Raw genomic sequence first — 21514 nt, 5'->3', positions numbered from 1 at the left:
ACCTAAAATAGATGCTTTTATGGGGATACTGTACTTTTCATAATCAATTTAACACTGACATGGCTGACACTGCCTTTTGCTACATCATATGGCACTAAAAATCCTGAATGTGAACAAAAGGAAGTTCCTTTTTCCTCATGATGAGACATCTTTGGGAATAACTCACATCTCCTACCAAGAACTTCAGGGGAAAAAAAAAAAAAACCTTGATGAGCATTGAAATGCAGGCCCTCCAATTCCTCCTCCTGGCCTCCTCTAACTGAAAAGGACACGACCCAACTTCCCACAGGGGAAGCCGTGCTAGGGCCCACCCTGCCCACCTCCAGGGCCCACGGATGGCTCAAGGATCTGCAAGCCAGGCTGCCCGTTCCCTTTGGCCTGAGCAAGACAAGCACAGGTAGTGTCAGTACTGTTGGCAAGGAGCCCAACCTGTGGCCAAAGCAGAGACATGATTTCCTATCTTCCCCCACGGAGCAGTCTCACACGTCCTCACTGGGGTGACGGTGGCCGGGGGCTCCACTGTGGTCCCTTGGGGCTGTGCTCCGGGCACGTGTCGTACAAGCCCAGGGTGAACGACGCCAAGTACCAGGAGGAGAAATAGATCAGGAGGTGGTGGGCCCACTGAGCTCCCCTCACAAGCTGTGCAGACCCAGACTCTCATGTGGACCTCAGCACAGGCGAGCCCAAGGATGCTCTGGGAAGCAGAGTGTGACGGTCCCCCAAAGCCACCTCTGCTTCACTGGTGAGGCAACAGTAAAGGCATTAATGGTGCTGCCCAGGATACCAGCATGTAAGTGATAATGATTTTATGAAGTCCCCTCGGGTTAGTGCGGGGAGTTCAATCCTGTATATGCCCAATGGAAGGGTTTCCAGCAGCTCTGAGCCTGGACACGTATAGGCACACTGTATGTTCAAGTCAGTTATTCTGTCTCCATCTAGAAAGGCCTTTGGATACTCTAACAATTACTGGCAAGTTATATTTAAAGTGAACAGAACGGAAGGCCCCAGAACCAGTAAAATGAAAGGAGCCTCCTTAACGAATGTAACCAACTTGCCTCCCATCCTGACTCAATTCAACTCTACCCTGTCCTTGGATGTTTCCTGTTTTGGAAAAAAAAAAAAAATGAACTGAGGTTTACACTTAACTTGATTTCATTCTAAAAGATACTGAGTTCAATTCTAATGATCTCCAACTAGCAGTGGAAACGTGTTCACCACAGGCAACTTGTGTCTGTCCACCCACCACATGAGCGGCAGGAGATGTGTGACTCTGCGGAATCTTACCTCTTCAAGCTGGGCGAAGGCAACTCCGACGCAGCTGCGGATGGTGACCAGCTGCCACGCTGGCCCTCCCCAACTTGCCGCACTACCACCCCCCAGGCTGGGAAACCCGTCCGCCCCTCCCCAGCAGCCCGCCCTGGTGCTGCCAGCAACCAGCTCGTCAGCAGGCCTGCTCCCTCAGCCCCCTCCTCGCCAGGCCCAGGACCGTTACCGCTCATCCCAGGAATCGGAATCCACCAGGGATTCCCGTGCCCTGGCCACACACACCCAGCCCTCGCCCCGCCTGCCCTGCATGCAGCCCACGCCCAACCAAACAGGACCCACGCCCACTTCAATGCTGCCTGACTCACAGTCCTCAGAAGTCAGCTGCACAGGCCCTACTTTCCCTGGCACAGGGGGCAAGCGAGGCCCACCTGGGAGACCAAACCTTTGAAATGTACAGTGTGGGAAAACTTAGTGTTGGTGAGGAAGCGGCCGCTGTGGAAGTGTTTCCCCCTCAGTCCCCCACGCCCCCAGCACCACAGGTGTCACATGATGAGGCCGAGTGTCACTTCTCCCAAGAACACGTTTGAGGGGGGTACCTGCTCCCCTTCAAGTCCTATGATGCGAGACCCCACCCGCTCGCCCCCGCGCCCCGCTCCCCAACAGCAGCATCTGTCACGTCATGGTGAACCAAACCCCGTGCTGTCCAGCAGGTCCCAGCAGCCTTCGTGCACACGCGCCTTCCCCGACCACGCGCCGAGGTCCAGGGCGCGCCAGCCCTGGTGATAAAACATTCACGACTCTAAGATCCTTTCTTCCTTCACTGGGGAACAGCCCGTGAAGCTGGTAGACAAAACGTCACCTCTTCCTCCTAGCACCCATCAAAGTGGGAGGCCAGGACAAGGCTGGAATGGGATGGGGTGCCCAAGTGCGGGAGTGGTGACCCAAATCAAAGCTGGACCGAGCGAAAGGCCCCCCACTCCCTGAAGTGCTCCTTCAGCGGCGAGCTGACAGCAGCAGCGTGTCCAGAAACGCCATCACTGGTCTAGGTAACTGGCTCCTGTGGATCAGACCAAAAACATCCAGGTGCTTAATGACTCTTGCACTCCCCTTCTTTCCAAGCTGTCCTTTATGTTTTTCTAACATTCCAGTTATAATCTGGGTTGTTTTTCTGTTCTAGTGATCTCTCCAAAGGAGACCGATGATCCAGGGGTGACTTGGAATCGTGAGGAGATTTCTGAGACGGGGGCGAGCGAGGATCTGAGACTGCGGGGTGCAGCGGGGGAAGGGGCTGTTTATACTCCCCCAATTTGTCTGTGTGGAAAGAGCGGTGATGGTCCGAGGGTCCCTGGCCGTGGTAGCCCATAGGGGGGCGGTGATCAGACATTCGTCGGAAATCCTGCTGGTGGTAATTTTGAGGCCTGAATTCATCGGATCGCCTCCGTTTGGAGTCGTGATGGTGCCTGAAACAGAGATGCAAGGATCAGCTGGAGACCAAAGCCGGATTCCCACCCCTCCTCCGTCATCCACTGGCTCTTCCTCATGCACTCATATTTAAGGACGCTTCCAGAAACTCAGATGCAAATACTTACATTACTAGGAATCGAAAAAAACAAAACTAAAGTAGTAACAAAGGGCTATTTTATACTTATTGGCGAAACACAGCCTATGAAAGGACATAAGCCTCATCAGGTCTGCAGTGAAACAAGTACACACTTGAATCACTGATGGCTTTGTAAACTCACATTCCCTTCAGGAAAGCTGGCAAGATCTACAAACATCTTCATGTTCCTCGACCCAGCCCAGGAGAAAAAAAGCCACAGAAATTATTTTGTAAGTTATTAGTAACAACAAAAATTATAACCTAATATGCAACAATAAGTGCAGGGTTAATTAAATTATTTTAACACGTACTCAATGTGAAGAATATTAAAATTTTTAGTCAGGACCATGGCAAACTGCTTGTTATACTATTAACAGAGAATCTGTATAAGTCAACAACAAAAAGACAAACAATACAACTCAAAAATGGGCAACGGAGCTGAACAGACATCTCTCCAAAGGAGATACACAAATGGCTACTAAGCACATGAAAAGCTGTTCAACATCTTTAATGGGCATTAATCACCAGGGAAATGCAAATCAAAACTACCATGAGATACCACGTCATACCCATTAGAATGGCTACATTCAAAACACTAAAAATAAATGTTGGGGAAAATGTGGGAAAATTGCAATTCTAACACATAGCTGGTTGGAATGTAAAACAGGTCAGCTGCAGTAGAAAACATTTTGGTGGTTCCTTAAAAGTTAAACATAGGACTGCCACCGACTAACAATTCCAATCCTAGGTATATACCCCAAAAGCACTGAAAAAAGATATTCAAACAAACACTTATATACCATGTTCACAGTAGCACTATTCACAAGAGCCAGAAGGTGGAAAAACTCTAATGCCTATCAATGGATGAATGGATAAACAAAATTTAGCATGTACATACACTGGAACATTATTCACCCATGAAAAGAAATGAAGTACTGATACATGCTTCGATGTGGATGAACCTCTAAAACATTATGGTAAATGTCAAAAATGCCAGTCACAAAAGGCCACGTACTGTATGATTCCATTTATGCAAACTATCAAGACTAAGTAAGTCCACAGAAACAGAATGAAGAAGACTGGTGGTTGCCAGGGGCTAGGGAGAGAGAAGAATGGAGAGTGACTACTTAGTGGTTACAGAGTCCTCTCTGGGGTGACGAAAGTGTTTTGGAACTTGACAGAGGTGGTGCTTGCACAACATAGTGAATGTACTAAATGCCTCTGAATTGTTCACTTTAAAGTAATAAATTTATGTTATGTGAATTTCACCTGAATAAAAGAAAGGGAGGGAGAGGGAGAGGGGAAGGGAGGAAGGGAGGGAGGGAAAGAGAGAGACTGTCCATGTTCCAGCCAAGATGGAGTAACAGGGGCTACACTTACTCTCCTGCTGAAACAATCAGAAAGGGACAAAATGTATGGAACAATGGTCTTCAAGACACCAGATGTCACATAACAAAGAACCGCAAACCCTACGGGAAGAGAAACTAATGAGGTAAGCCTTACAAGCACCGGCTCAGGAGAAGCCCTGACTTCCTGCATTGGGGTGGGGGTGTTCAAAGTGTAGAGTGCAAGAGAAGCAAGTTCTACAAAGAGAAAGAAGTTCAAAGACCAGCAAAGGTTCCCCCTCGAGTGTTCAGCTGGATACCGCTCAGGGTGTATATGTGAGGAAACTACCCAAAGGCTAGGAGAAAAAAAACACTGAGAAGGATGAGATGCCAGTGCTCTGTGCTCACACAGAGTTGGAACAGTGCCTGTTCTCTTCTCACCAGCCAGATGGGGAAACCTCAAGATCCAAGGGGCACTGGTAGAGTACCAGGAGGGTCCTGGCCTCAGTGCTGGGAAATCATGAGCCTTTGCCTGAGCACTGCTCCAGTTCTGCCTAACAAATCCTAACGACAAGATCTGAAAGAATCAAACTGTTTCCAAGTAACCTAACTGTGTTTCATAACAAAGCTCCAGAACGTTTATAGGAATACAAAAATGTCCAACACTTAACTAGGTATCTAATCAAAAACTACCCGGCATAGAGAAATAATAGCAAAAATAAACAACTGGGACCTAATCAAACTTATAAGCTTTTGCATAGCAAAGGAAACCATAAACAAAACGAAAAGACAACCTATGGAATGGGAGAAAATATTAGCAAACAATGCAACTGACAAGGAGTTAATTTCCAAAATATACAAACAGCTCATACAACTCAATAACAAAAAAAAAAAAAACAACCCAATCAAAAAATGGGCAGAAGAACCAAACAGACATTCCTCCAAAGAAGACATACAGATGGCCAATAGGCACATGAAAAGATGCTCAACATCGCTAATTACCAGAGAAATGCAAATCGAAACTATAATAAGGTATCACCTTACTCCGGTCAGAATGGCCATCAATAAAAAGTCTACAAGTAACAAATACTGGAGAGGAGTGGAGAAAAGGGAATCCTGCAACTGAATTTAAGTTGGTACAGCCACTATGGAAAACAGTACAGAGGAGGTTCCTTAAAAAAACTAAATATAAGAGTTGCCATGTGATCCAGCAATCTCACTGCTGCACATATATCTGGACAAAACTATAATTCAGAAAGAAACATGCACCTCTATGTTCATAGCAGGACTAGTTACAATAGCCAGGACAAGGAAACAACCTAAATGTCCGTTGACAGATGAATGGACCACGAAGATGTGGTACATACACACAATGAAATACTACTCAGCCATAAAAAAGAATGAAATAATGTCGTTTTGCTGCAACATGGATGGACCTAGAGATCATACTACGTGAAGTTAAGTCAGAAAGAGAAAGACAAATAACATATATCATTCATATGTGGAATCTAAAAAAATGATTCAAAGGAACTCATTTACAAAGCAGACAGAGACTCGCAGACACAGAGAACAAACTTATGGTTACCAAAGGGGAAAATACATGGGGGAGGAATAAATTAGGAGTTTGGAATTAGCAGATACAAACTACCATATATAAAACAGATAAACAAGAAGGTCCTACTGTATAGCACAAGGAACTATATTCAACATCCTGTAATAAACTGTAATGGAAAATAATATGAAAAAGAAGAGAACCAGGAAAATAAGACCCATAATGAGGCAATAAATCAATCAACTGAAACTGACCCAAATCATAGAATTAGCAGACAAGGATAGAAATACCATGTTGAAACTGTATACCAAATTTCAAAAGGTCAAAGAGAGACATGGAGGATTAAAAAAAAGGACCCAAATGCAACTTCTAGAGATAAAACTACAATGTAAGAAATACAAAATATACTATCAATAAATGGGCCTCGAGGCAGATTAGACATTGAAAAAGACAATATTAGTGAACCTGAAGACAAAGCAACAGAAACTTTCCAAATGAAACAGAGAAAACAGAATTAAAAAAAATAAACCTAGCATCAGTAAGCTGTGAGACAAATGCAAGCAGCCTACCACAGGTGTAACTGAAATCTTCAAAGGAGAGTGGGGGAACAGAAAAAAGTATTTGAAGAAATAATGGTAAAAAATTTTCCAAATCTGATAAAATGATAAAGGTGCAGATCCAAGAATTCCCAAGCACAAGAAACATAAGGAAAAATATACCACGGCACGTTATAATCAAATTGCTAAAAACCAGTGATGAAGAAAAAGACATATTACGTACAGAGGAGTAAAGATAAAGTGAAAAATGAAAAATGACATAAAAAAAATGACATGAAAAAAAAAATCTGTCATGAAAAATGACAGATTTTTCATCAGAAACAATACAAGTAGAGAATAGAGGAACATCTTTAAAGTACTGAAAGGAAGTGTCAATCTATAAATTTATACCCAAAAGAAAATATCTTTCATCAGTGAAGACAAAATAAAGATTTCCTCAGACATACAAATGCTAAAAGAACTTATCACCAGCAGCACCACACTAAAACAAAAGTCCTCCAGGCAGAAGAGAAATGATACAAAATGGAAATACAGATCTACACAAAAGAATGTAGGGCAAATGCCCACTGGAGTCAGACAAGATGGTACAGAAGGGTGGGGGGTGAGGGGTACAGACCCCTGCTAACAGGCTGCTGCTACTCGGCCACAGCTGCTGTGCTAAAGCAGCCTGGTATTACCAGATCCTCCAAAAGAAGGCAGGACACGGAGATGTTTATATGAAATTTTCCTATATTAATTTCAAGGTGCAGTCAAAGCATGTCTTTAGCCTAGGAGAAACCAAAGTTGCTAGGAAGCTAAAATACAGCTAAGTCCTGAAATTAAGAAGAATAGATAAAACCTCTTCAGCCCTTCCTGTACTTAGTGCTAACTCTCACAACTACTCTCACAAAACCGTGGCCCATCATATCATGGTATTATATAGTTGTAGAGAAGGGACAACTTCAAAAGACTTTGACCGCTAAACTGTGGGCTCCTAGCATGAAAGGACCACAGGCTGGTACCCACCTAGTGTGGCCGACACCATAGCACAGAGCTTAATCATTTTGGTTGCAGACTCTGATACTTAATGGCTACCACTTCTCTAGATTTCCTCAGAGGATGGCAGAAAACTCCCCCTGCACAAGTGTGATGGTGAAACCAAAACTGGCTCCTTGGCCCAGAGAATAAAACTTAAAACCTGTAACTTGGCATTCAAGCCCCACCCCCACATCCAACCTGTTCATCTTCTGGGCATCCCTTCCTGGGGGCCTATCCTTGGCCTGGGCCTGTGACACCTAGTCCACCTCTCTCTGCTTAGCTGACTCTCCAGGGCCCAAACCAAGAATCACCAGCCTCCCCTCTTCCTCAGCCCTCAGGAAAAACTCAAAAATCCATTCTTTCAACCGTCCACTCAGCACACAATGTCAGCTGCCTACATCATGATTTCTCCCCAACATTCTGAAGATGCCTTGATGGTAGAAACACAGCACCAGACTTGGGACCATGCCTGGCACAGGGTAAGAATGAGCATCTGACGGATAAATACATGAAGTTTCTGTTGCTTGTCTCTCCACCTATAAATAGTAAGCCATTGGCAGAGGTCAGTGCCTGGTGTCTGAGGGCCCTCTGCATACCGGTCATAATAATCCCTGTGTCCCCGGTGGTCTCGGTCACTGCTGTACTGGTCATAAGGTCTCTTTCTGGACAGGTTGTTGGGTCGGTAGCTCCCTGAACGGTGGGCGTCCATGTGTCGCCGGTCCCCGTAATGGTGGTCCTTGTACCAGTGCTGCTCATACTGATGGTGCCTGTCACCACCCCAGGGTGGATTGTTATTGCCACCACCATAGTTGAACTTTCTTTCCCTCTGCCAGTCGCCTCGATCTGCAGAAAGAGAAATAATGATCTCGTGATTCCAAGAACTGGCTGCATTTCACTTCCACTAAAGTTTAAACTGAAAAGGCCTGACACATGTTACAAACACTACACTTCTTCCTTCTTGACCTTTTTGCTGCTGGTTATCATACAAGTAATGAGTCCAAAATTTTAAGGCAAAAGAAAATTCACCTTTCTCCTTCTGAAATTCAAGAACCACTGTTTTTCATTTTTTCTTTCTTTCTTTCTTTCTTTTTTTTTTTTTTTTTTTACTGTTTTTCATTTTCTACACCTGCTTACCTTCCAACCTTGGGCTTACTCTTAAAATGAGATTTCACTAAAACAAACAACAACAACAACAACCAAAAAAAACACACCAAACATTAATTTGGAAAAAGGCACTGCTGAGTTTCACAGCCACAAGGTAATACCCTCCATTTACACATCTAAGGTTTATTTACCTGCGGGTACCATCAGCTGTGCCTGGTTCCTGAAAATCTTTCCAGACTATACCTACTGATTCTACTCTTCTTCCTTAGCCCACACCAAAAGAATGGCACTCCTCCTGTAAAAAGTGATTGCTCTAACTCTGGATTCTGTAACTCCCAAGGATAGAGCCAAACTGAAATTTGTTTTAGCTTCAGTAAGCCTCCCTTTTCCCCTGAGGAGAAGAATCACACGTATCTGAATCCAAAAAGGCACTGAAGACACAGAAGTAGAGGAAAGGAGGCTATGCTGTATTGAAATGTGGTCTCCAAAATGTATGTCCACTTAGAACCTCTGACTGTGTCTTTACTTGAAAATAGGGTCTCTGAAGTTGTAATGATGGATCTTGAGTTGAGATCATCTTGGATTTACAGTGGGCCCTAAATCCAATGATAGATCCTGTTAAGAGAAAGGTGTAGGGAGATATGGGAGAAAGAGACACAGAGAGGAAGGCCACGGAGAGATGAAGACAGAGAATGGAGAGACATTCACAGTAAGACAGACAGGATGAAAAGGCAGAGGGCTATGTACCAGATGAAGGAACAAGACAAAACCCCAGAAAAACAACTAAATGAAGTGGAGATAGGCAAACTTCCAGAAAAAGAATTCAGAATAATGATAGTTATTATTATCCAGGACCTTGGAAAAAGAATGGAAGCAAAGATCGAGAAGATGCAAGAAATGTTTAAAAAAGACCTAGAAGAATTGAAGAACAAACAAACAGAGATGAACAATAAAATAACTGAAATGAAAACTACACTAGAAGAAATCAATAGCAGAATAACTGAGGCAGAAGAACAGATAAGTGACCTGGAAGACAGAATGGTGGAATTCACTGCTGCAGAACAGAATAAAGAAAAAAGAATGAAAAGAAACGAAGACAGCCTAAAAGACCACTGGGACAACATTAAATGCAACAACATTCACATTATAGGGGTCCCAGAAGGAAAACAGAGAGAGAAAGGACCCAAGAAAATATATGAAGAGATTACAGTCGAAAACTTCCCTAACATGGGAAAGGAAATAGTCACCCAAGTCCAGGAAGCGCAGAGAGTCCCATACAGGATAAACCCGAGGAGGAACACGCCGAGACACATAGTAATCAAATTGGCAAAAATTAAAGGCAAAGAAAAATTACTGAAAGCAGCAAGGGAAAAATGACAACATACAAGGGAACTCCCATAAGGTTAACAGCTGATTTCTCAGCGGAAACTCTACAAGCCAGAAGGGAGTGGCATGACATATTTAAAGTGATGAAAGGGAAGAACCTACAACCAAGATTACTCTACCCAGCAAGGATCTCATTCAGATTTGATGGAGAAATTAAAACCTTTACAGACAAGCAAAAGCTGAGAGAATTCAGCACCACCAAACCAGCTTTACAACAAATGCAAAAGGAACTTCTCTAAGCAAGAAACACAAGAGAAGGAAAAGACCTACAATAACAATCCCAAAACAATTAAGAAAATGGGAATAGGAACATACATATTGATAATTACCTTAAATGTAAATGGACTAAATGCTCCCACCAAAAGACAAAGACTGGCTGAATGGATACAAAAACAAGACCCATATATATGCTGTCTATCAGAGACCCACTTCAGACCTAGAGACACATACAGACTGAAAGTAAGGGGATGGAAAAAGATATTCCATGCAAATGGAAACCAAAAGAAAGCTGGAGTAGCAATTCTCGTATCAGACAAAATAGACTTTAAAATAAAGACTACTACAAGAGACAAAAAAGGACACTACATAATGATCAAGGGATCTATCCAAGAAGAAGATATAACAATTGTAAATATTTATGCACCCAACATAGGAGCACCTCAATACATAAGGCAAATACTAACAGCCATAAAAGGGGAAATCGACACTAATACATTCATAGTAGGGGACTTTAACACCCCACATTCACCAATGGACAGATCATCCAAAATGAAAATAAATAAGGAAACACAAGCTTTAAATGATACATTAAACAAGATGGACTTAATTGGTATTTATAGGACATTCCATCTAAAAACAACAGAATACACTTTTTTCTCAAGTGCTCATGGAACATTCTCCAGGATAGATCATATCTTTGGTCACAAATCAAGCCTCGGTAAATTTAAGAAAATCGAAATTGTATCAAGTATCTTTTCTAACCACAATGCTATGAGACTAGATATCAATTACCAGAAAATATCTGTAAAAAATACAAACACATGGAGGCTAAACAATACACTACTTAAAAACGAAGTGATCACTGAAGAAATCAAAGAGGAAATCAAAAAATACCTAGAAACAAATGACAGTGGAGACATGACCACCCAAAACCTATGGGATGCAGCAAAAGCAGTTCTAAGAGGGAAGTTTATAGCAATACAATCCTACCTTAAGAAACAGGAAACATCTCGAATAAACAACCTAACCTTGCACCTAAAACAATTAGAGAAAGAAGAACAAAAAAACCCCAAATTTAGCAGAAGGAAAGAGATCATAAAGATCACATCAGAAAGGAAACAATAGCAAAGATCAATAAAACTAAAAGCTGGTTCTTTGAGAAGATAAACAAAATTGATAAACCATTAGCCAGACTCATCAAGAAAAAAAGGGAGAAGACTCAAATCAATAGAATTAGAAATGAAAAAGGAGAAGTAACAACTGACACTGCAGAAATACAAAAGATCATGAGAGATTACTACAAGCAATTCTATGCCAATAAAATGGACAACCTGGAAGAAATGGACAAATTCTTAGAAATGCACAACCTGCCAAGACTGAATCAGGAAGAAATAGAAAATATGAACAGACCAATCACAAGCACTGAAATTGAAACTGTGATTAAAAATCTTCCAACAAACAAAAGCCCAGGACCAGGTGGCTTCACAGGCGAATTCTATCAAACGTTTAGAGAAGAGCTAACACCTATCCTTCTCAAACTCTTCCAAAATATAACAGAGGGAGGAACACTCCCAAACTCATTCTACGAGGGCACCATCACCCTGATACCAAAACCAGACAAGGATGTCACAAAGAAAGAAAACTACAGGCCAATATCACTGATGAACATAGATGTAAAAATCCTCAACAAAATACTAGCAAACACAATCCAACAGCACATTAAAAGGATCATACACCATGATCAAGTGCGGTTTATTCCAGGAATGCAAGAATTCTTCAATATATGCAAATCAATCAACGTGATACACCATATTAACAAATTGAAGGAGAAAAACCATATGATCATCTCAACAGATGCAGAGAAAGCTTTCGACAAAATTCAACACCCATTTATGATAAAAACCCTGCAGAAAGCAGGCATAGAGGGAACTTTCCTCAACATAATAAAGGCCATATATGACAAACCCACAGCCAACATCGTCTTCAATGGTAAAAAACTGAAAGCATCTCCACTAAGATCAGGAAAAAGACAAGGTTGCCCACTCTCACCACTCTTATTCAACATAGTTTTGGAAGTTTTAGCCACAGCAATCAGAGAAGAAAAGGAAATAAAAGGAATCCAAATCGGAAAAGAAGAAGTAAAGCTGTCACTGTTTGCAGATGACATGATACTATACACAGAGAATCCTAAAGATGCTACCAGAAAACTACTAGAGCTAATCAACGAAGTTGGTAAAGCAGCAGGATACAAAATTAACGCACAGAAATCTCTGGCATTCCTACACACTAATGATCTGAAAATCTGAATGTGAAATCAAGAAAACACTCCCATTTACCATTGCAACAAAAAGAATAAAATATCTAGGAATAAACCTACCTAAGGAGACAAAAGACCTGCATGCAGAAAATTATAAGACACGGATGAAACAAATTAAAGATGATACAAATAGATGGAGAGATATACCATGTTCTTGGATTGGAAGAATCAACATTGTGAAAATGACTCTACTACCCAAAGCAATCTACAGATTCAATGCAATCCCTATCGAATTACCACTGGCATTTTTCACAGAACTAGAACAAAAAATTTCACAATTTGTATGGAAACACAAAAGACCCCGAATAGCCAAAGCAATCTTGAGAACGAAAAACGGAGCTGGAGGAATCAGGCTCCCTGACTTCAGACTATATACTACAAAGCTACAGTAATCAAGACAGTATGGTACTGGCACAAAAACAGAAAGATAGATCAATGGAACAGGATAGAAATCCCAGAGATAAACCCACGCACATATGGTCACCTTATCTTTGATAAAGGAGGCAGGAATGTACAGTGGAGAAAGGACAGCCTCTTCAATAAGTGGTGCTGGGAAAACTGGACAGGTACACGTAAAAGTATGAGTATGGTGTTAGGGAGTGATCTAATACCATAACACCTTACACAAAAATAAGCTCAAAATGGATTAAAGACCTAAATGTAAGGCCAGAAACTATCAAACTCTTAGAGGAAAACACAGGCAGAACACTCTATGACATGAATCACAGCAAGATCCTTTTTGACCCACCTCCTAGAGAAATGGAAATAAAAACAAAAATAAACAAATGGGACCTAATGAAACTTAAAAGCTTTTGCACAGCAAAGGAAACCATAAACAAGACCAAAAGACAACCCTCAGAATGGGAGAAAATATTTGCAAATGAAACAACTGACAAAGGATTAATCTCCAAAATTTACAAGCAGCTCATGCAGCTCAATAACAAAGAACAAACAACCCAATCCAAAAATGGGCAGAAGACCTAAACAGACATTTCTCCAAAGAACATATACAGACTGCCAACAAACACATGAAAGAATGCTCAACATCATTAATCATTAGAGAAATGCAAATCAAAACTACAATGAGATATCATCTCACACCAGTCAGAATGGCCATCATCAAAAAATCTAGAAACAATAAATGCTGGACAGGGTGTGGAGAAAAGGGAACACTCTTGCACTGCTGGTGGGAATGTGAACTGGTACAGCCACTATGGAGAACAGTATGGAGGTTCCTTAAAAAACTACAAATGGAACTACCATATGACCCAGCAATCCCACTACTGGGCATATACCCTGAGAAAACCATAATTCAAAAAGAGTCACGTACCAAAATGTTCACTGCAGCTCTATTTACAATAGCCCGGAGATGGAAACAACCTAAGTGCCCATCATCGGATGAATGGATAAAGAAGATGTGGCACATATATACAATGGAATATTACTCAGCCATAAAAAGAAATGAAATTGAGCTATTTGTAATGAGGTGGATAGACCTAGAGGCTGTCATACGGAGTATGTCAGAAAGAAAAAGACAAATACCATATGCTAACACATATATATGGAATTTAAGGACAAAAAATGTCATGAAGAACCTAGGGGTAAGGCAGGAATAAAGAAGCAGACCTCCTAGAGAACGGACTTGAGGTTATGGGGAGGGGGAAGGGTGAGCTGTGACAGGGCGAGAGAGCGTCATGGACATATACACACTAACAAACGTAGTAAGGTAGATAGCTAGTGGGAAGCAGCCGCATGGCACAGGGATATTGGCTCGGTGCTTTGTGACAGCCTGGAGGGGTGGGATAGGGAGGGTGGGAGGGAGGGAGACGCAAGAGGGAAGACATATGGGAACATATGTTTATGTATGACTGATTCACTTTGTTATAAAGCAGAAACTAACACACCATTGTAAAGCAACTATACCCCAATAAAGATGTTTAAAAAAAAAAATGTATACTTCATTTTGATTATGGAACACTTGACTCTGTAAAATTTTATACTATGCTTCTATATATACTATATTCTTTTAAGCTTTTGTTCTATATGTTTTCTTTTTATTACTTTTATCTTTAAAAGTAATTCACGCTCATTGTAACCAGTGAAGTAACAGACAATGGAGAAATTATTAATTTCCTCCAATCCGTCCACATTTTTACCAGCCTAAGGTAACTGGTATGTGTATGTTTTCACATCCTTCTCTATGCTTATACAAATATATTATTCAAATATATACAACAGAAAACAGCTTGGTGTTTTCTTGGTGGTTCCTCAAAAAGTTAAACATAGAATTATCACATGACCAAGCAATTCCACACTCCTAGGTATACATCGAAAAGAATTGAAAATAGGTACTCAAATAGTTGCATACAAATGTGCACAACAGTACGATTCACAATTGCCAAAAAGCAGAAACAACCCAAACATCCGTCAACTAATGAAAAGACAAATTCTAGTCTAACCATACAATGGGATATTATTCAGCCACAAAAAGGAATGAAATACTGATACATGCTACAACACAGATGGACCTTGAAAACCAGATGCCAAGTGAAAGCAGTCAGACACATATTGTACAATTCCATGTGATTCCTTTAATACAAAGAATCCAGAATACGTAAATCTATAGAGACACAAGACAGACTGGTGGTAGTCGGAAGCTGGGGAGAGGGGAGAATGAAAACTTTTTTCTTTGGGGTGAGCAAAGTGTTTTGGCACTTGATTTAGGTGGTGGTTGCACAACATTGTGAATGTACTAAATGCCGCTGAACTGTTCATTTAAAATGGTTACGTTTATTCACGTTATGTGATTTTCACTTCAATAAAGTTAAACACACACACAACAGAGATTCTGTTGTTGCTGTTGCTCTTTTTTCCCTCCAATTTTTTTTTTACCTATAAAGCCAACTCATTTTTTTAACAACTGCTAATAATGTAGAGTACAAATGTCCTATTATTCATCTAACCATTTTTCTATTAATGGGCAATTTATTTCCAGCTTTTTGCCATTATAAGGCTGTAACAGCATCCTCATACATGTATGTGTTTGCATTACTACAGGACAGACTTCCAGAAAAAGGGCCTACGTATTTAGATATTTCAGATTATTTTCTGGAAAGACTGTAGCAATTCACACTCTTAGCAGCTTGTGTGCATTTCACCCTTTAATTTTTGCAGATCTGAATGGGTAAGAAATTGGTTTAATTTACTGTTACTTTAATGTACATTTCCCTAGCAGCAATTGTTCATCTTGTCCTACTGGCCACTTGAATCTCCTCTTCCAAATGAATTCCCTATTCCTAACCTTTGTCCATTTTTCTATTTGGTTATCCTTCTGTTATCAATTCATAAGGAGTTTTTCAATATTAGCAGTTTTAATCATTTAACTGTCATATATAATGTAAATTGCTTCCCTGAGTCGTTCATTTGTCTTTTGCTTATTTATGTTGGTCATGTTCTTCTTAGATTTGAATTAACAGCCTTTTGGATCTTTGTCTCATGCTTCATCTCACTGAGAAAAAAGAGGACAATAAAGTGATGGAAGAGAATAAAGCACAAAGGTCCAGCTACTGTCTTTGGAAAAAAAAAGTGATTCTTCTTTCGGCACCTTTTTTTTTTTTTTTTAAACAACTGAGTTCTGTTCTGTTTTGTTTTTTGGTATATCTATTTATTTATTTATATTTATTTGTATTTGGCTGCGTCGGGTCTTAGTTGCGGTGCGTGGGCCCTTCGCTGAGTCGCACACTGTCTATAGTTGTGGCGTGCGGGTTTTCTCTCTCTAGTTGTGACACGCGGGCTCCAGAGCGCGTGGGCTCTGCAGTTTGCGGCACGTAGGCTCTCTAGTTGAGGCGCCTGGGCTTAGCTGCTCCGCGGCATGTGGGATCTTAGTTCCCCGACCAGGGATCGAACCCACATCCCCTGTACTGGAAGGCGGATTCTTTACTACTGGACCACCAGGGAAATCCCCTGGGCACCTGCTTTTAAAACTTCACTTAATGACTCACCTGCATTACTGAAGTGTCTCTTGTTGGGGTGACTATAGTTATCTCTTGGGTGTCCATGCATCTGTGGGCCATGAGAGGCAGGCAAATGAGGCTTCTGAGGGTGAGGGTTGTGTGGGGTGTGGGACTGAGACATCAGGGAATCCCGGCTTGAACCCGAGGCCTCTGGTCGAAATGGTTTTTTACCACCAATCGCATCATCTTTCTTCTTCTGCTCCTGTAGAGTAAAAGGAAACCAAAGACCCTCAGGATCCCAGGTGGAATTCCCAAGAACAGTATAAAGATCATCCCCTTTAAATATTCCCCTCTAGACTTTTGACAAGTCCCTCTCGGCTTCCCTGCTGTTTACTACCTTCTTAGGAAAAATATGCTCATAAATTCCACTGAGCTCCCAGGGCAGGGAAAGCCTCACAGAGCTCCATCTGCTGCTCAACCTGCTAGGCCACTACAAAGAAGCCAATCTCCAGTGACCTGCAGCTGCCAGAAAAAGGGCCCAGGCCGCTGGATGTCACTGCACGGGGCGAGGAACAGGGGTCAGGCTGTCAGCACTCTTGGAAATTGCTCTCAGGCCATGTAAAACTGGGACCACCAACTTCTTCAGGCTAACTTGAACAAACAACCCCTGACTGGCCCAGTGGGAACTAGTTCCCATGCCAAAGTCATCAAGCTAAACATCTGAATGTTTAAGTAACACCATACCTTTACCACACAAGTGAAATATTTGACATAAAAATGTCACAAAATATAATAAGGAAAAAATAAGAACTGTGAAGTGACCTAAAATTTTACCACCAAGGGAATTACTGTTAATAATTTGGTCTATGTCTTTCTGAGCCATTTTGCGTGTTTATACATAATACAGTAGACCCCCCTAATCCATGGGAGATACACTTCAAGACCTCCAGTGGACGCCTGAAACTGCAGATAGTACTGAACCCTATATGTACTATGTTTTTTCCAATACATACATGCCTATGAGAGTTTAATTTATGAATCAGGCACAGTAAGAGAATATCCGAATTGCCAGCATCACTACTCTTGTGCTTTGGGGCTACTATTTAGTAAAATAAGGATTACCTGAACTCAAGCACTGCAATACCACAACAGTCGATCTGATAGCCAAGAGAGCTACCGAGTTACTAATGGGCAGGTAGCGTATAGTGTGGATATGCCGGACAAAGGGATGATTCACGTCCCACGTGGGAGAGGGCAGGACGGCACGAGATTTCATCACGCTACTCAGACCAGTGCGCAATTTAAAATTTATGAATTGTTTATTTCTGGAATTTTCCATTTAATATTTTCAGACCATGACTGACTGCAGGTAACTGAAACTGTGGAAAGCAAACCACAGTGGGGGGAACTGCTGTGTGTGTGCGCATGCGTGCGTGCGTGTGTGCGTATTTTTTTAAACAAAAATATCATTTGATATTCTTTTTTTACTTAATGTATTGTAAAAATCTTATGTGAATACTTACTTCCACAATATTATATTTATGGTTGAAAATTCCCTGATATGGATATATCGAGTCATTTCCATATAATCATGTTTAAACCCTTAATTATCTCCTTCAACTAAATTCTTAGAAGGAGAATTACATGTTTTAGTCTTTTGGTAAATCTTACTGAACTGTCCTCCAGAAAGGTTGTGAATGTATACTATAACCCCAACTAGTGGGACCACTACTTTGATTATTCACCTTATCCTAACTTCTGATACCTAGACTAATAAAGCCCTTTACCCTTTACATCATTTGTCCAACTTCACTCATCCTAACTTTCACTCTTTCCTAGAGGGCCTTTCCCCAACCATTTCATTCCCTCCTGGGGCTTTTCCTGACTATTCTTTCAGAGACTTTTTACAATGTATAAAATTCACAGTAACATTCAGCAGTATTACTATATTATTCCTGTATATTACTGTTCTACCATATTCTTCCATGTAAAATTAAATTATAAACCACTTGAGGGTGCTCCTCCACAGCTCAGCACAGTGCTGGGCACAGGATATGCTCATGCAACAAATACTTCTGAGCACCTGCCCTGCGCCTGGCACCATTCCAGGTGCTGAGGATACAGGAGGGGATGAGAGACGTAAGACCTCAGCCTTGACATGGTAGTGAAGGAGGTATTAAATGTTCCTAGACTGGCGCTACATGGCTAATTGGGGTAGGGCCCACGTGACAAGTCACCAGATCTGCAAATGGATATGCCTGAACAAGGAACGCTGCCCCTGCAGCATTGGCCAAATCACTTCATGCCCATGCCCCTCCACCAAAGAATGGGAGGCAGCTTCTGGGCACCTTCTCATGTTTGCTCCTTTACGTGAGCGGTTGGGACCCTACGTACAAAAGCTGGAAGGACACCAAGTACATGTGGCCCAGAAAAGAACTGAAAAATTATGTGCCGCCCATAACTGTTATCTTTCAGGAGCCACATTTATAAGCTACCATAAGACATGTGCATATGGAAGAAAAGCCCTGGTGAATAAATGATTCCAGGATGTAAGAACACAGAGGAACAACTCCTTGTCAGAATTTCCACACTGTCTGGTTCCAATACATTGGCTATTTTACCCATCGGGTCTTAAGTGTTAGTTTGACTACTCGTGGAACATGTGGAGAAACTGCACAGCTAACACAGTGAAAGAGCCCACCATCCAAGACAGGCTGGGCTGTGGTGGGCTCCTGCACCCCCTCTTGGACCTAGACCTCCATCTGCAAAGTAAGCGCAGAGAACCCATGCCCTTTCTAGCACCAACAACCTATGAGTCTATTATCATCTCCTCAGGAAAAAAACAGTAATTAAGGAATTTTTCTGTGGAAATGGTTTTTATCTGTTTGTATGAATTAGGATGAAGTTTGTATTTTACCTCTTCTTCTTGAGACCTTTTCTTGTGAGCCATCTTGTATAACTTATGCAATTTTCGAGCATCAAATTCTGTAAACTTGGAAACAAAAATCCATAGGTTCCTTAAAAAAAAAAAATTTGTTCTGGTGAATTACAGGATTTTAAAAATAACTATTCTCTTTATAGATGGCAAGTTATTGAATTTTGCTGTGGAATCCTCTCCAAGTATAGAAAATAAGTTACAGAAATAATCTTTCAGGTCTTGGCAACAGTAATAAACACACCTTTAAATGCTACTGTCAATAGAATTTGACCTAGGGGTCTGGAGACGGGGGTCTGTCTCACAGCTAAAACCCCTCTAATTTATTTCACTGGCACCTAGGACTCCGGACCTAACGTCTTCCTCCACCTTCTGCACTCCCTGGACTCTGCCGGGCAATGTCATCACCGCCATATCCCAGGTGGGGATCTATGTGCGGTTGGGCACCTCTGCATTGCTGCCCCTTCTTTCCTCCCGGTCGTCACCACCAAGGCCTGTCATTTCTACCTTAAAACTTCAAGGGATTCTTCTCCTCCAATTCCATTGCACTCACTCTAGCATGCCATTACTGTCAACAGGGGAGTGACTGGTAAAACGGGTGTGTAGGACAAGGAGTCACAGGTAACCTCCGTGAGCTGGAACGGAAGGCTCACATCCTCCCACACTTCCTGGAGAGCAGTCACACCACACCGTGCCATGCCACTCAGAGGATGCTGCCCTGGCTCCGGACAAGTAAACCTGCTGCACAGTGTGGAAAACCACTGACTGCCTTTCTAAAGCCTTCTGTAATAGGGCTTCAGTCATCTTAATGAACTGCCTTTAAACCCTAAGACCCTCCCAGGCCCTTCACTGTCCCACTTTCAAGGCTCTGCTGAAGCCTGAGACCTCTCCTCATCTAAGCAGGTCCACTCTGCTCTTCCATGCCGGCTCGAGTGTACCTGCCCAGCCCTCAGAAGACTTCCCTCCCTCACTACTCCTCTGCATGTGCTTATTCCTTCTTGGAATTCCTACTATACTTGATCTTCCAATCACCACTTCATCGTGGACAGTTCCTCACAAGTGGGCAAGGAACTGCTTATGAACCACACAGCAGTCCAGGACCACAGTATCCAGCCCAGCTTCGTGGATCTATACGTTAGGATGATGCATTTTCGTTACAGAAAGCCAGATGGCTAGATACAGGGATCTGGTTTGGGAACAGTGTAAAAGGAAAGTCAAGCCACATTTCAAAACTTAGATCTTCTTTTTTTAATGGGTGTGAAGCATGCTATGGATAGCATCATGACAGAAGGTTTTCTTAAATCTCTTTTTCACTCAAAAGCCAATCCACTGATATTAGATATATTATACAAAGATACTTCATTAACCATGAATTATCAATATATGAGTTCAACGTAACTGTGGAGTATGGAAAGAGACTTAATGTTACAATTGTCTTTGAGAAATTCCAGTCATGTTTTCTTAAAACATCAAAAGTGAGTATATAAATGAATATATATGTAAGTCATAATGCCTTACAAACTGAAGTTCTGGATTAACTGCCTTAATCCAAATTACTACTAGAGCTCTTCAATTATTAAAGAGAAGAGAACTCATAGCTCTGGTGGTTTTAGCCTTTGCTTCCTCTCATGAGGTTAGCAGAGAACTAACCAATTAGTTATTATATTATCTCTGAATATTAACCTGAGATGGGTGAAGTAGTGAAATTATAGATGGTTTCTATCCCTTCCAGGTCTAAAGACTGAGTCTTTATTCTGAGGACAGGCCAGCAAATCCAGTATCACGGTATTTCTCTCATAAAATAATGACATCATCCTACCCATTCAAAAGACTGGTCTCAGAGGAATGGCCTATTTCAGGAAAAGAAAACTGAAGCCTGCAGGTATGCTGCTAATAGACTGCTTTTGCTGGGAAAAAAAATATTCCATTAGGTGGCTGTGTCATGTTGCATAAAACAAAACAGAACCCCTAACACACACTTTGTCATCAAATCAAACCAGGCAATTTCAGGCTGTGGCTGCTTACCTCCTCCACAGTTTGATGTGCTCCTGGTCTGAGTAAGCTTTAAGGCACTCGGCTATCCGGTCCCCGATTTTCAGCAGGCAGTTCCGGGTGTGCTCCAGCTGTTCCTGTACACTGAGCCCCTTGTCAGGTTTATCCAACTGTTTCAGTGCCTTTTTCACAGGCCTCATCCTCTCCTTACACTGGAACAGACCAAGAGTAGAGACATAAAACATCTGCAGCAAAGACAGCTTCAGCTGTGCTTACTGGGCCCTAAATTCC

General features: G+C 41.8%; 1 protein-coding gene across 3 annotated transcripts in view; it reads right to left on the bottom strand.

Annotated features, from left to right (window-relative positions):
- Positions 1-1097: 1097 nt before the first annotated feature.
- CHD2 (chromodomain helicase DNA binding protein 2) overlaps positions 1098-21514 on the bottom strand; it is a 120927-nt gene continuing 100510 nt past the window's right edge. For all 3 annotated transcript variants that reach the window (XM_030873188.2, XM_030873187.3, XM_030873189.3), the window contains 5 exons: positions 21257-21435; positions 19214-19313; positions 16345-16558; positions 7914-8160; positions 1098-2726 (listed from right to left, as the gene is read on the bottom strand). In XM_030873188.2, the coding sequence (XP_030729048.1) occupies positions 2393-2726; positions 7914-8160; positions 16345-16558; positions 19214-19313; positions 21257-21435 (1074 nt within the window). In that variant the 3' untranslated portion in view covers positions 1098-2392. The remainder of the gene's footprint in view (positions 2727-7913; positions 8161-16344; positions 16559-19213; positions 19314-21256; positions 21436-21514) is intronic.

This window comes from Globicephala melas, chromosome 2, assembly GCF_963455315.2.
Source record: "Globicephala melas chromosome 2, mGloMel1.2, whole genome shotgun sequence".
Taxonomy (NCBI): domain Eukaryota; kingdom Metazoa; phylum Chordata; class Mammalia; order Artiodactyla; family Delphinidae; genus Globicephala; species Globicephala melas.
The sequence above is the reverse complement of the archived record's forward strand: the minus strand, read 5'-3'. Positions and strand labels throughout refer to the sequence as shown.